At 24.3% G+C, this 14886-nt stretch overlaps 1 protein-coding gene across 1 annotated transcript; it reads right to left on the bottom strand.

Moving 5' to 3' along the window:
- Positions 1 to 359: 359 nt before the first annotated feature.
- On the bottom strand, positions 360 to 14525 carry LOC145829133 (mRNA-capping enzyme-like). The gene is made up of 15 exons (XM_082936863.1): positions 14386 to 14525; positions 13528 to 13599; positions 10949 to 11011; positions 9651 to 9815; positions 8340 to 8503; positions 7852 to 7901; positions 7598 to 7713; positions 6420 to 6588; positions 4001 to 4147; positions 3324 to 3502; positions 2830 to 2893; positions 1812 to 1982; positions 1308 to 1431; positions 593 to 673; positions 360 to 433 (listed from the first exon to the last, which is right to left on the bottom strand). The coding sequence occupies exons 1-15, from the start codon at positions 14523 to 14525 to the stop codon at positions 360 to 362; spliced, it is 1779 nt and encodes a 592-aa protein (XP_082792989.1).
- Positions 14526 to 14886: the final 361 nt, after the last annotated feature.

Raw genomic sequence — 14886 nt, 5'->3', positions numbered from 1 at the left:
AAAACACTACTTTAGAATATATTAACATAAATTCGCATTAATTTCATACGAGTTATTATTCCTGTTACGACTTTTCTTGTTTCTTCAAGTTGTTTAGGAGAAATAAAAGTTTTTCGCCGGTCTTTGAAAGCAAACGATTCGTGTAAATTACCAGCTTCAGAAAATAAGTTAACATATACTTACATCAAAAAACAAAATACAATCAGTAAAACTAGAATCCATACGGTAATGAAAAAATCGAAAATTCAAACATATTTTATTCAAAAAGATCAAATCTTACTTGTAAAAATACAAGTAACAAAAACACGGCAATCTATAAATATTTATGATAAAAAAAGGCAGCAACTTTTATAATACTTTCAAGTTCTTGACATCTTACTTTTCTTAGTTGGGGGTATGATAAGTTTTTCTTCTTGTGACCTTCTTTTTTGTTCTAAAATTAGTTTTTAGAAATAAGCTAACTGTACAAAGAAAGTCACAAAACTTTGAATTTATAATAACGAAAAGTATTATAGATATTTATACACATTTCTGATTTATAATGTTTAAAAAGTTTACTTAGTTAAAATTTATTTAAAAGTAGTACAAATACCTCTACTCCAAAAACTTTTTTCAAATATGTGTTGTAAAAGTACTTCTTTAGTAACTGGATTTCTTATACTTTCCATTATACCTTATAATATTACAAGTTAGGCTTAGTTTTATTTTAATTATATTATTATTATTTATTATATCATTGTAACTTATAAAACCTCAAAGTTGTTAACAAAATTGCTACTTTAAATTTGCAGTTTTATTTTTATTTTTATCGCTGGTTTAGTTTAGTTTGATTTTAATTTATCGAATTTTATTAGTACAACAACGTTCTACAGTATATTTTAGTATTTGCATTTGATTATTACGTCATTTTATATTTTAAAACTTTAATTTATTCTTTTTTCAAATTAAACTAAGTTTAATTTAGTAAAATATAATTTTTGATAAGACTTACTACGAAAGATCTCAAAAAATTTAATAAAAAATGAAATGTCTTTTTTAAATACCTTAAATAAGTTAAGCACCGGAAAAAGCTGTTTAAATTTACATATAGTAGTACGTCTCGCTAAAAACGAAATCTGCACAAAACTACAGACTCGCACAAAAGTTTCTAGTGTGTCAAGGTATAACAACAAATGCTATAAAAACATTATTAGTCTCAGTTTAATCATTACCAGTTTGTTTGCTTGTTTATTTTAAGAAACATAACTTTATAAAAAGCTAACGAACTTAATTAACTTTTGTTTACATTAAAAAAGGAATAAACAGACTTTTTGCTGTATTTAAAGAGTTAGGGTAACTCTTGTCGGTTCTTTCCCGCATGAACACCCATCCGTTACGGTCCAATGCGCACTCGATTATTTTTCCATCGTACTCACGCATTTTTTTTGTGCACTGTTTTATTTAAAGTATTGTTTAAATTTTCTTTAAAGGATAAAACAACTAGCGTATCATCTCATATATAAAATTGCTAGTTATTGCTCTTCAGTTTAAAATAATTCTAAGCAGTAATTTATATTGGCATATTACTTGCTACAAAATAAAACTTTATATAAAACAAACATCTGAAATTTTATCAAAAACTTGTTTTAAAACCTTTGAAAACTCAAAAAACATAAATTTGAAATTTTATAATACCAATAACTATCTTATTATTAACATGTTGTAGCTTTTCAGATGTCAATTTATAATTAATCTAAGATAGTGAAATGTTTCGTTAAGTTGTCAAATTTATTTCTAGATTTTATTTTTGGCAGATTTTTAAAAACATTTACCTTTTTTAACAGACCGAATGGAAACTCATAATGACCGACATAAAGATTTCCTTGAAGTGTAGGTAGTAGTCCGGTTCCGGATTGCATTCCTATCTGCAGTCGGAAATCGATGCTATTCATACTCGAAGGTTTCCATTTCAGTATGTCATCACATCTACCAGACTTATAAAACTGCAAAAAAAAATTATGTCATGTTCAAAAATATTTATCACAGTTTACTCTAAAAACATTTTTTAGCAAAAATAATTTAACAATTTTGTAAGAACAAACTTATTTATTTTTTGTATAAATATTTAAGTTTAAAACTCTATAAATTGTTGTAATTCAAAAAACTTTTAAAACATAAAAATGTTAATATTTTTAAAAGACTTGTTGAAAAGTTTAAATATAAATTACTCCTATCAGAGTTCAAAAAGTTATTTAAACGTTTTCGTTTGCTTAAGCCTTCATTATAGATGAACTATCTTTAGCTTTTTTGTCACATGATGCTCTCACTGACATCGAAACGTTGAGATGTAAGACCTACGTAGTCATTTTTGCAATGACAGTTAAAAATAAATAATACGTTGCATTAATTAACTCGTGCGTAGATTTAGCATCTGCAACAATTCGGTTAAGTGGGTGGTTAGTTTGTGCTAACGCTGCAGAAAAGACTACAAGAAAGAGTTCGTTTTTAAAAGCGTTTCGTAATTATATATTATAAATAAATTATGCAGCTTATAAATTATGCAGCCTAATATAATTTTAAGTAGAGAAATTTAAAAGAAGAGCATTGTTAAAAAGAAAAAAACACAAAAACTTTGCCTAAATTTCCAAAGCATTTGTTCCATAGCATTCAATGATCAACATAAAAGAAGACAAAAATACCAAATCTTAACGCTTGTACATTAAAATTTTGAAACAAACTAACTTTAAATAAATTCTATAGACTGTTAGAAAAATGTCATAATCTTTGATTTTATAGGACAACTAGCTACAAGAATACTATAAAATTTAACAACTATACTTTTCAACTTACATCCTGAGGTCCAGAAGGTTGAAATATAAGCCCATCGATTTCATGAGGAAGTCCTTTACAGAAACTTGAGCTGTAAAATTATAAAAGGAAAAATGAGTACAATATGTTATGAAAAATAATGTAAATATCTACTCATTCTTTAAAAACTTTGTGAAGTGTACTGATATTATAAAATAGTTTAGATATTTTTCGTTTAAAACAAAACACTACATATAGATTTGAAAATATATATTATAACTAAAAAAGGGTTCAAAATATTCAAAATATTCAAAAAAAAATTTTTAATTAATAGTTTCAAGAAGGTCTATCGCTTGTAATAAATTAAAGAAAATTAATTTTTTTCACGTATATCAAGAGCAACGGGGGATTAATTTTGCAAAAATGAAAGTAGCTATTATATAAAAGCTTTTAGTATAAACATTAAAAATAACATATTTTAGGTATATCAGAGTAATAAAAGAACTTTTGTTAACTAAAGTACAAACGCAACTTACTTTTTATCTAACAGTACGTTTACTGTGCTAAGCTTCCAAAAGTCCTTTTTTCTCACACTAAACGGTTCTAAAGTTTTATCAAGTTTACCTTCATTGAACTTTTTGTTTCTAGGACCAATCAATTCTTTATCTATACACAAGGCTCTCCTTCCAAACGGACACTGTCCAACATCTTGACCCTTAAATAGACAGCTATTAGTCAAACTAATCAAATAAAACTAATAAGTTTCTAAAATATCAGTTTTACCAACATTTATAAATACGCTTTATTATATTTGCAACACAAAACAACATTTAAAAGACTAACTGACTGGCTAAAATACCAATGTATATTAGCCATGCTACATATCATAACTAAAATAATGTATTTAAATTTTGAATTCGAAGAAAAAAACTACTAGAATTTATAGAACTGAAAACTAAAAAGCAACGTAACTATATTTAAACAATAATTTATATACACTTACTTGAAATTTTGTTATTAATTACGTATTATCAAAAGAAATTAAATTTGAAAATAATGTAGTTCAGCAATAAAAGAATAGACTTGGTTAAGTTTTTATAATCAAGTTATATTAATATTAATATAAAATTTAGTAGTTATTTTGAATTATCACACTTATTAACTTCTACTTATAAAATAGATTAATATATTTGAAAATTTTCTGTAAGTAAACCTGAAACTTGATGATATCATATATCAAGAAACGAGGTATTTTCACTCCTTCATGTTCATCTATAACAAGTTCTCCATCAACAAGCGTTTGTTCCAGAAAACTATTCATACCTTCAGACTTTCGATGAAAAAAGTTCAAGTTACTTACCTGCAATTTTTAAACTTATTCATACTTAGTTGATTATTGAAACTTTTAAAATTGCAAAAAAAAAAGCTTTTACTTGTCATTACTTTTAGCAATCAAATATTAGATTTGTAGTGCAAAAGAATCAGTTGATCATGTTATGCTAACTTTTATATAAACTATCATTCATAGAAAAAGCAAAGATCTTTGCGTTAATATACTTTAATTAAATAAAACTTTCAGTTGAAGCTCTGAAACTAAACTTTAAAAGAACAAAAAAAGTTCTTTCAACTTAATAATTTTTTTTCATAATTTTTTTTTAAACTTGATTCAAAAATTGGTCAAACAGCTTTTCGATAATAAAAAGCTAAAAAGATATTAAAGGGTAGGTGATTTAAGTATTCTAATTACAAAAACTACTTATCTGTATCCTCATAAAAGGTTATTGCATAAAAACTTTAAGCTAGAAACTAATAGTTAGGAGTGTAAAACAAGTTTTTTTTAATAATAATTTTTTCTACATATAGTAATTTTGATGAAGACCTAAAAATCAAGAATAATTACATACCAAAAGGACGATTTGAGAAACTAAGTATTGTGATTATATTATTATGTATAAGAATTGAAAATATGATAAACGAAAGATCTTTTGCACAGTGTTTTTGTTCTTAAAAAGTTAAGACAGTTATTTCAAATGTGTTTGTTTACCAGCTTTAAATTAGATAACTAAAGGGCATTCATAAAAGTAGACTAAATTCGATTATGATATACAATGTTTTTCCAAAATCAATGGTTTGCCTGTTTTTGAGCGAGTCTAGAAAGTAGGTGGGGAGACAATGTTTGTAATGAGAAGTTTAAAATAAGCTCCTAGGAATAATTTAAAAATGCATTAAAAGTTTTTAGGTTTGTAATGGAGATTAAAAATAAAAGGAGCGATAAGATTGATTTTTTACATTGATAAATATCGTATTCCAATACTTTATTAAAGGTTTAATTATATGTTAAGATTGTTCATAACTTTAACTTAAGTTTCATACATAACATTGTTTTGCAATGATGTAGAATTTGAAATTCATAGGTTCTATTGGTGGTATAAATATTAAGAAAAACTTATTTTTTAACACAATTGTATTGCTATGCTTAACTTGAATGGTTCCAAAAGTTTTTCGAAACTATGCTTAGTAAAGTAGTTCTGTGTACTATGTTAATATAAATGTATTAGAAATTCGACTATTATTAAAATTTGTAGCATTATGCTATTTATATGAAAGTACAAAGTAATTCAAATGTTTGAATATGCTTATTTTTAATTAAAAGTAAATAGCTACGTCATAATGAACAAGCTTTTGGTTTTTGAAGACATACACGTTTCTTTAGTAAGAGTTTTTCTGTCCTTAGTTAAGCTGTGTGCTTTAAAGTTTAAAGTTTTTGGATGAAATTGTTAATTTCTATATTGAAATTGCATTCTTGCTGTCAATTAAGTAAGGAAGTTGTAAGTCTTAATTGTTTTTCCCTATACTTTTGAGTGTTTCTTTTGATTTTTTAATATTTTTTTTAAATTTATTGAAGTTCAAAAAGTATTAGCAATCTTATCATAACAAGTAGATATTTAATTACATATTGAAAAAGATAACAAGTGTAAAATTACACATCACTTATTAAAGAATAAATAGTTAGTAGCTATAAAGTTTTTTTAGTATAACCTCTTAGTGGTTGTTGTATAAATATTTGTTTAAGTAAGAAGTAAAAATATAAAATTTGCTGTAATTACAAATACTTAGTAGTTATTAGATAAAAATTATTAATAAAAATTGTAAAATTAACTTTATATTTCTTAGAAGTTATTATATAAACAGAGTGTTTACAAGGCTAGATAGTTATTAGCCAGTTACTTAAGGTGATTAGAAACAAATATTGATTGTTAAGAAACTGTGAATTAGAAAGAGTTAGATTATTAGTTGAAAGAACTGCAGACTATTAAATATTTAAGTAAAGACTCAAATATGTTTTGGCCACATAGAGATGTTTGGATATATATTCTCACACATTCTAAATTAAGTCCAAGTTTAATATTTATCACTAACGATATGTCATTTTCTACGCCAACCATTTATTAATGCAAACACACTAAGACGCGTTAGTTGCAATTTAACGAAAAAATATTCTAAAATTAATAAAATAGAAAAACATCTTTTTATTACACGCCAATACCTTCGAGCACATTTTTATTTGAACTTATAACTAAAGTACTTTTTTGGTCGTCTTTATGTTTTAAAATGAATAAAAAACATCTTACTTTGAAAACCGCGTTATCGCGATCTAGCATGTAAACTTTGTTTTTTTCCTGTATAAGCATAAAAAAGCGTGTCCCATCCGCTTTCCAACTGACCATATAAGGCTTGTTTGAAAGAAGTTCCAAGTTTTCTCTTGTCATAGAAACCGGTTGCGCTCCTAGAAACCCTTTTCTGTCAGAAACATAGTTTTATAGTTTTTTTCTTTCATTTGTAGTAGTTTGATGTATAACAAGTCAATACTATAAACTGTTTAAAAACTTAAATACCTTAGACTAGAAATAAACATTTTAAGTTTATCATATACAGGGTTGCAACACAAAAAATTGAGTTTCTTATTATTTGTTATTATTATTTATAAAGTATTTTAATCTCTTGATAAAATTGTTTAAATTGCATTCTTAAAAGAAAATGTCTATATATACAAAAACTTTTTAATATGATCTAAATTTGTCATTATACGTAGGAAAATTGTTTAAATTTCCAGTTTTTTGAAAGTTTTCAGAGAATTTTGTTCAAAATTTTAGGTTTTATGGCAACCTTGTATATAGCGAATAAAATATTCTAGGATAGTTGTACTAATGTACTTTCTTTGATGCTTTAAAAACAATAAAAAAATTTAAAATAAATTTGATGCTCAAGGTTTAAGTCCAAACAAAAAACACATTAAAAAATATAAATACAACTCATTGTTTGCATAACTTTATAGGTGGGTCTTTAGCATTTAATTAGGAGTATAAGTTTTATTAAATTGTGATGATTTCGTTTTGGAAAATTCAAATTCCAACTATTTAAAACATAATAATTCTCATAAAATTATTTTTTAATAACTTAAAGTTTAACGATTTCAATGTTAACATTTAAATTTACATGAACTTTTTTTATGGTGAATAAGATGTTATAAAGTACTAAAAATTTTAAATTATTGTTAGTTTATTATTCTTTCGTACTTTTTGACCTTCATGATCTTATCAATTTTTTCCTGTATGCATTTCTTTTTTACATTCAAATTTTTATTATATAAGGCCTCTTAGTGACTTTTTAAATAATTTTAGCAGTCATAATATGAGTTTTCATATAACTTATTTTTTATATCACTCAAATAATTGTTAGTACACAAAACAAAAATTCAAACATTATTGTATAAAAAGTTACAGAACAGCTATAATACATTTAAACTAACTTTCCGCTCTTTAACATATTTTTCACAATATTTTGAACTTCAAAAACTACATCACAATTCGTAACTTGATCCACTCCAGAAATATGGATACCATCAATGAACGATTTCTTAACTATCTGTATTTATAAAGTAATGAATATTAATAATATAATTTTTTAGCAACTTGGTTAATAAAGCCAATAAAAAATATCTGGATATAAACTAATTATGTGATTTTTTCTTTTAAAATTTAAATACTGTAACCTTAAACTTACTTTAAAATTTCGTTTTTTTGGTTGTGTACCATGCTCATCAAAATCGTCTTCTGAATATAAAACGTTTATAATGTATAAAATGTTTATTTTAGAAAAATTTTACTGCAAAAATTAGAAATTTTATCTAACAATTACCCTACAAAATCAATTAAACAATAGTTTCTAATATATACTTCATACTAAATACTTTGACAAGTATTTTTTAAACAATAGTGAAGAAAACTTGATCTTTACATATAAGTTTAAATATAGACAGTAAGCGCTAAAAGTCCTTTGTAAATGTATTCAATAATTAGTTTTATACAAGTTAATATTAATACTATAAATGAAAGCTTGAAAACAATGCACAATTCAATAATCAGAATAGTCTTCAAATTAAGTCTTACTCATATTGATTGGTTATTTTTATGTTATTTGTACAGACATCAAAATAAATAGTTAAATACTAGTTCAAACTGTAATTAAAATTATTAAAAAGTTTTACGAACCTTCATCTTCATCGTCACGCTCTGCTTGCCACGCGGGTAACTGCGGAGGATCCGGCAAAATGTCTTCGCCCGGACAGTACTTTCCGTACAGCTCAGTTATGTAATCTTGCTTATTTATTCCTGGTTTTCTCGCCATACAAAACTCTTCAAACGCTGCATCCAGGCTATATAAAAGAAAGTGTCGATAGGTGTCGCAATTTAATACTCGGATTTAATAAATTAAAATTTTTTAAAGCATTTTTAAATGTTGATTGAATATACAACACATCGGAGTTTTTTGAAACAAACTATTTTAATAAACATTATTTTAATATGTGCTTTTTTGTGTGAAACTTTCTACTTAGTAATACAATTTTTTTTTTTCAAAAGGGTATAGGGAAGAAAAAACCTGTTTTTTATTTATTTAGTCTTGTTTTGAAATTACATAACTAAATCGCTACTTGTAATTTTTTATTGTTTTACTGTATTTTTTACTTGTAGTGAGTTTTGAGATAAAAGCAATCAAAGTTAGAACTGCAAATAGGTATTTATTTGAGGAGCAAATAAAAAGGGCAAATATAGACTATTTCAATTAAAATCTATCTCCTTCATCAGTTTTTGACCAATTGTTTTAATCTTTAGTGTAAGTTTTAAATAAAATATAAAAAACATGTAAAAAATGGGTTTTATAACTTTTGTAAAACTTAATTATAAATTATAAACAAAAAAAAAAGATTTTTTGATAACTTTGGTCTTAATTATTTTTAAAAGTTTTAATTAAAAACATACTACTTTAAAGTTTTTTGTACAACTAAATAGTACGTTTTTTGGAATTTTGAATTGAATTTCTCTAAAAATGAATTAGTAGATATTATATTAACGAACTTTATCAAATATTTTGGAAAATCAGTCTTGAAAATTGTTGATGGTTGTGTCGGATTTTTTCACAAAAGTTGTTATGTCTCAAATCATTATTGATTTTTTGAAATGTAACGAGTGCTTATAGTATATACTTTAAGCTTTAAACAAAGAGCCAATATTAGTATTTATAATCAAATTTGTTTTTTCAATTTAATAAGTTTAAAAATCAAAAATTTTGTTTGTTTTATCAAAGTAATACACTGTTATGTGTATTGAAGATAAACTTATTAGTTATCTTTTAAACGGGGTTAAAAATGAAAAAAAAAAGATAGGAAACAGTAATCTAACTTCATTCGTTTTATCTTTTATTTTTTATCTTACTCGGTATTAAAGTTGGTGCGTACCTTACAGGATTATCGATGGCTGTTTGTGTTTCTTTATTAAAGTTAGTAAAAGCTTAGAAACAAATACCTCCAATCAAGTCTTTCCACCAAATAGGATATAATAAGAAATCCTGTTCTGTTGAAGCCATGGGTACAATGCACTCCTATTATTTTGCCTGGATTATTTCTTCTAAAAGTATCCACAACTTGGTTAAATAGTTGCACTGTGTTAGCATCTGGACATTCACCATGTCTAAAATTTGAAAAAATAACAACATCTTAGAATAATTCATGATTTTTAACAAAATATTTAAGCTTTTGTACAACAACAATTTTATAGGTACTTACGTCAAAAATTATTCTATCTATAGTTTTTAGTTCTTTAGAGACACTGGAGCAGATGGTTAATAACATATTAACCTAACTTTTTAGGTAAATATTAAAAAGTATGATCAAATAAAATAATTCAAGTTAAAGAAAGCTAACTTATAACTTTTAAACTGTGAAATATTTGTCCATATAGTTGCGAGTGTAATTCTAATATGATCAGATTAATGATTTTAAATGACAATCTAAGGGCAAGGTAGAAGGATAAATATTTTACTCACAGCTTAACCTTATTTTGTAGGGTTATACAGGAGGCGTTAAAAAAATTATGTTTTTTTTTTAGATAGAGGTTATTAAATTCGGAGCATAAAATAGTTTCTCTATGGGAAGCAAAAACTAAAAGAGCAAATAAAAAGTCACTTAAAATATATCTCTTACTACGTTTTTGGAGAAAATACCACAAAATTTCAGGAAACGTTCCTTGCAGTATTATAACAAAAAATTGTCTTAATAAACTTATAAAAAATTAAAACTTTTAACTTTTAAATTCAAAACTCTATAATATACCTATTACTATTTAGTTTGACAGAATATCACCGAAATATTATTTTCACTTTTTTTAAATTTCTTAACTGAAATTTGTAGGTAAGCTGAAATTGTACAATTAGGATTAAATTGTAAAAAAATTATTTACTTCCGCAAAGCCCTTAGACGCGTGAAATAAATTTTAATAATTTAAGTCATCAACAATTATTAATAGAAATTTAAAAAAACTTTACTTATATATGTTTTACGATTGTACTTTGTATGCCTTAAATGTTAAAAGTTTTGTAAACTACATATTAATGAATACTATACAAAGAGTGCAACAAATTCTGACTTGCTGTACCAAAGTTTATTACAGAAAATTCTTTTTTTCAAGCATCAACCATTAAAGTTTTGAAATAATATTTAGCTAACAATCAGAATAATTTTCAACGGTAGTACTTATAATAATCTCAATCATGCAATAGACTTAACACAATTAATTTAATAAACTTAACTTAGGCTAACACTTACCCTTTGCAAGCAATTTTTTTATGGAGAATACCTTCTGATCGAAAACTATCCGGTGAGTAGTATCTAAGAAGCAAAAAATATTACTAAAATGCATTGAAAATTAATTAAAAAAATCTACATACAATGTTTGCAACTCACTAATTGTAAGTAAAACAATTTAATTATTATTGTATTTCATAAAGACGTATTATTTTCAAATGTATGTCAACAAGTATATAAAAAGAAATGCATCTAAAAAGCTTTCTTATTTTAACAAATCTTCAAAAGTGTACATACTAACTATAAAAAATATGTATTTAAGAAATTAAATGAACATTTCTTGTTCTTTAAACTACTTTATATTTGTTTCACAATTTTCATTTATGAACTATGGAACTTTTATTACCTAAGTTATCAGATACTAATAAAGTTATTTAAGGGATTAGGAAGATACATCTTTTATTTTACAAGTTGATCTTAGTTTGTAGAGTTTCATCTGAGCTGCGAGATGATTTCAACCTCTAGGCAAAATTACAAGATACGTTCAATATGCAAGCGATTAAACTCATTAGGTTCTTTATAGAAAGCACAAACCAAAAAAAAATTTAAAAAAAATTTCATTTAAATTTTTTTTCTCCCTCCACTTTTTGTTCAACGTTTAATCATTCATCTTACAAACAAGAAACATAATGATATTGTTCAACAATTTTTTTTTTAAACTAGCATACAGATAACTATATATATACTATAATAATACTTTGTTTCAAATTTTGTAGTCTTTTCAAAGCTAGTATTTAAAGCCAAAATAAAATATTTATCGCGTACTTAAAATTAAAAAGTAGTTATTTTTGTTTTAATTTTAATGTTATCAGTAAATGGAAAAAATCTACGAAGTATCACAGTTATTTTTATATTATTACTAGTTCATTTATTAATAGGCCATCTTTTCTAATTACACAAACATTTGAAATATAAGTTCATTTCACACTTAATTTTTTTTTTCTTTTAATAATGCTTATAAATAACTAATTTTGAAATTGTCTAAAACAACAATATTAATTTATAAAATCAAGTATTTAAAATCAGTAAATATTCCTTAAAATCAAAATTTCAATATATTTAATATATAATTTAATATAAATACAATTATTTAATTAAAAGAGCTCATCGCGGAATGCTAAGTCTTTTCTATAAACTGGATCCGGATTTAAGCAATAAACAGCCCAAAACGGATCCTATTTTTGGATTTAGTAGATAAAGAACTTAGTTTAAATCTAAAATTATCTATAAAATATAAATATCTAAATTTGTTCTAAACAACCTGTTAAATATAATTAAATTATTATAATAAAAGTAATTAAATTTTTTGCAGTGCTTATTAAGGAGGGTTTTATTTTTGTTTCGGGCAGTCAGCAGAGTCAGACTATTATTTTTGATAAGTTTTGTGGGAACAAACACAATAAGTATACATTGTTATATATTATATGTAATAAGATGAATCGTGGTCTTAAATTCTATGATATTTATAAGTATTTATGTCGTTTATTAATCTTCAATTTTATGTTTTAAGTTATAACATTACTTTAGCTTTTAAATAATAAACTCGAATATCTTGTACTAATAACCTATAATTTTTTCTTCTTCTTATATACCTACTTACCCGTAAACAACACAATATTGTACAACGTAAAACTAATAACTTAAATTATTTATAAGTGTTGTAGAATTATGTACAGTAGAGTGCACTAGATGCGCGGACATTGGAAGTAAGTTTAATCAATCTTTTTAGCGTTTCAAACCACATAAGATTATTTGTAAGCTACATATAAAAAAATGTCTAAAAAAGTGCTTAACATTAAAAAAGTAATTTCCATGCTATTTACTGATATAAAAACTAACTTACTGATCATACAATGAGCCAAAATCATGTTTAGCTGACAATAAATGAATTAAATTCGTTTAAACTAAAATTTAAAAAAAATTGATGATGCTAATGTGACCAAAAATTATATATATATGACTTTTTAATTTTAAATAGAAACATATGTATTGAAGTAAAATTTATTGGACTTCAAGTGCTAATTCTCAAACTATATAAATATGTTGTTTTTTTTACTAAAAAATAGGTTTATTTGAAATTAAAAATTAGGCAAGTTAAACTCATATTTTAAGTATATTCGTTTTGTTTTTTTTTTCAAATGTTAAGTAAATACTAATTAAAAAAGTTAGATAATATAACAAATACTCTCTTCTGAAATTATTCGACGGAAGTTAAACATACTTATTTTTTTTTAACAATTGAATATATATATATTCCGTTTTGTTGAAACAATACTAGCACATTACCCTTTTTTTATGATTTATCATTTATAAATTATAATAATTAATATTTATAAAAGTAATTCGTATTTTTCAAAAGACTTAATAAACCAGATAATAAAGTGAGCTTTTTTTTTTAATTGCAAAAATTAATACAAACGTTAACTTTAAAAAAAAATTAATTAGTATATTAGTAATATTTTCATCCATAAATAAAACTTTGTTTGTAGATTTAGTAAAAATTTGCTTTGTAATAGCTAGTAAAACTTATATATTATTACCTTTTTGAGTTGGTCAGATCAATCACTAAACCTAAATTGCAATTACTTTTAGACAACATCCCAGGGTCAAACCTGTTTCATTATTATGTGATATTTTTTTTAAATTTATAACACCAAATACTTATATCAGAGTAACCAGAAATCACCTATTTTTAAAGTTTTTATCTTACTTTTTTATGAGGATACTGAACAGCTTCAAGTTTTTGATAAAAAAACAAACAAAACCAAAGGCGATTGATTAAAGTCGTATAATAAATGAATAATTAATTTTGACAAGAAGACTTAAACTGTTCACACAATAAAACTAATACGTAACTTTATTTGATTAAAAAGTTTATTTTACGTAGCAAACCTATATAACTTAAAATAAAGTTATTAAAAAACAGATAACAAAAAATCATAAAATACGTTTAAGCACAATTTTTTATTAAAAAGCAACATTAACACTTGTCTATCCACATTAGAATAATTTAAATATTAAAGTGCTAAAAATAAATGTGTTTATAAATAAAAAACCTTTGATGATGACAAAATTTGTTTTTTTAATCTTTATTGTAGATTTTTAGTATTAAATTTATATTACTATTTTACTTTTGAAAATTGTTAAAAAATAAAGATTTTAAGATATTTTTTGTTCAAAAACCAGGTTATTTTCCAAAGTTTCTCAAATTTCAGGTTTTTCTAGCCTAAATTGTGATACTCCAGGTTTTTCCAGGATTTCAGGGTTTTTGGCAACCCTGAAAATAAAATTAAATTTTTCATGAAAAATAATTTGATATAAAAAAAAATTAACACTAGTTAGCAGAAATTAGTTGCAACTTTAACAATAAAAAATAAATAAAAATCCAAATTAGTTACTTGTACTGATCTTCGACTTCAAATTTACCATCTAGAGGCGTTTTAAAAGGAAGAAAAATATTTAATATTGGTTGTCCTTTTCTTGGGCAATGTAACCACCTTGGTGGTATTAAACTTTGTTCATTATTTTTATAACTCATAGCTTTTACACAAGTTTGTCTAAATAAAAATAAAAAAACATAATTTAAAGTGCTATAAATTAAATGTATTTGGAGGCTTAATGACTCAAAGTAAAAACTTTTTTGCTATGCTATATAGTTAATGTAATAACTTGCTTAAATTTAACAACAAAATGTTCTAAACTTAAGTATCTTTAAAGAGACAAACTATAAACTTTAATATAAAAGTTCTATTTTTGTGGTATATTTTTCTTTCTAAAGATAAGTTTTTAAAACCACAAGTTTTTCAGTATTTTTTACATTCTTAAGTTTTGCACTTTATTATTTTACATATTTTCATTTGTGATACCTTCCATTTGTTTGTTCAAAAAATTTTTAAGAA

Source organism: Thalia democratica, chromosome 2 (assembly GCF_965202585.1).
Source record: "Thalia democratica chromosome 2, ktThaDemo2.hap1.1, whole genome shotgun sequence".
Lineage (NCBI taxonomy): Eukaryota > Metazoa > Chordata > Thaliacea > Salpida > Salpidae > Thalia > Thalia democratica.
This window is presented reverse-complemented; position numbering and strand designations above follow the sequence as displayed.

Bases quoted from the DNA above. Each gene is read 5' to 3' on its own strand.
- LOC145829133 (XM_082936863.1), bottom strand. From the start codon at position 14,525: ATGAGTTATAAAAATAATGAACAAAGTTTAATACCACCAAGGTGGTTA. The intron at 13,600-14,385 runs GTAACTAATTTG...ATAATGAAACAG, and splicing joins GAAGTCGAAGATCAGTACAA to GTTTGACCCTGGGATGTTGT. The intron at 4,148-6,419 runs GTAAGATGTTTT...TAAAAATTGCAG, and splicing joins GCGATAACGCGGTTTTCAAA to GTAAGTAACTTGAACTTTTT.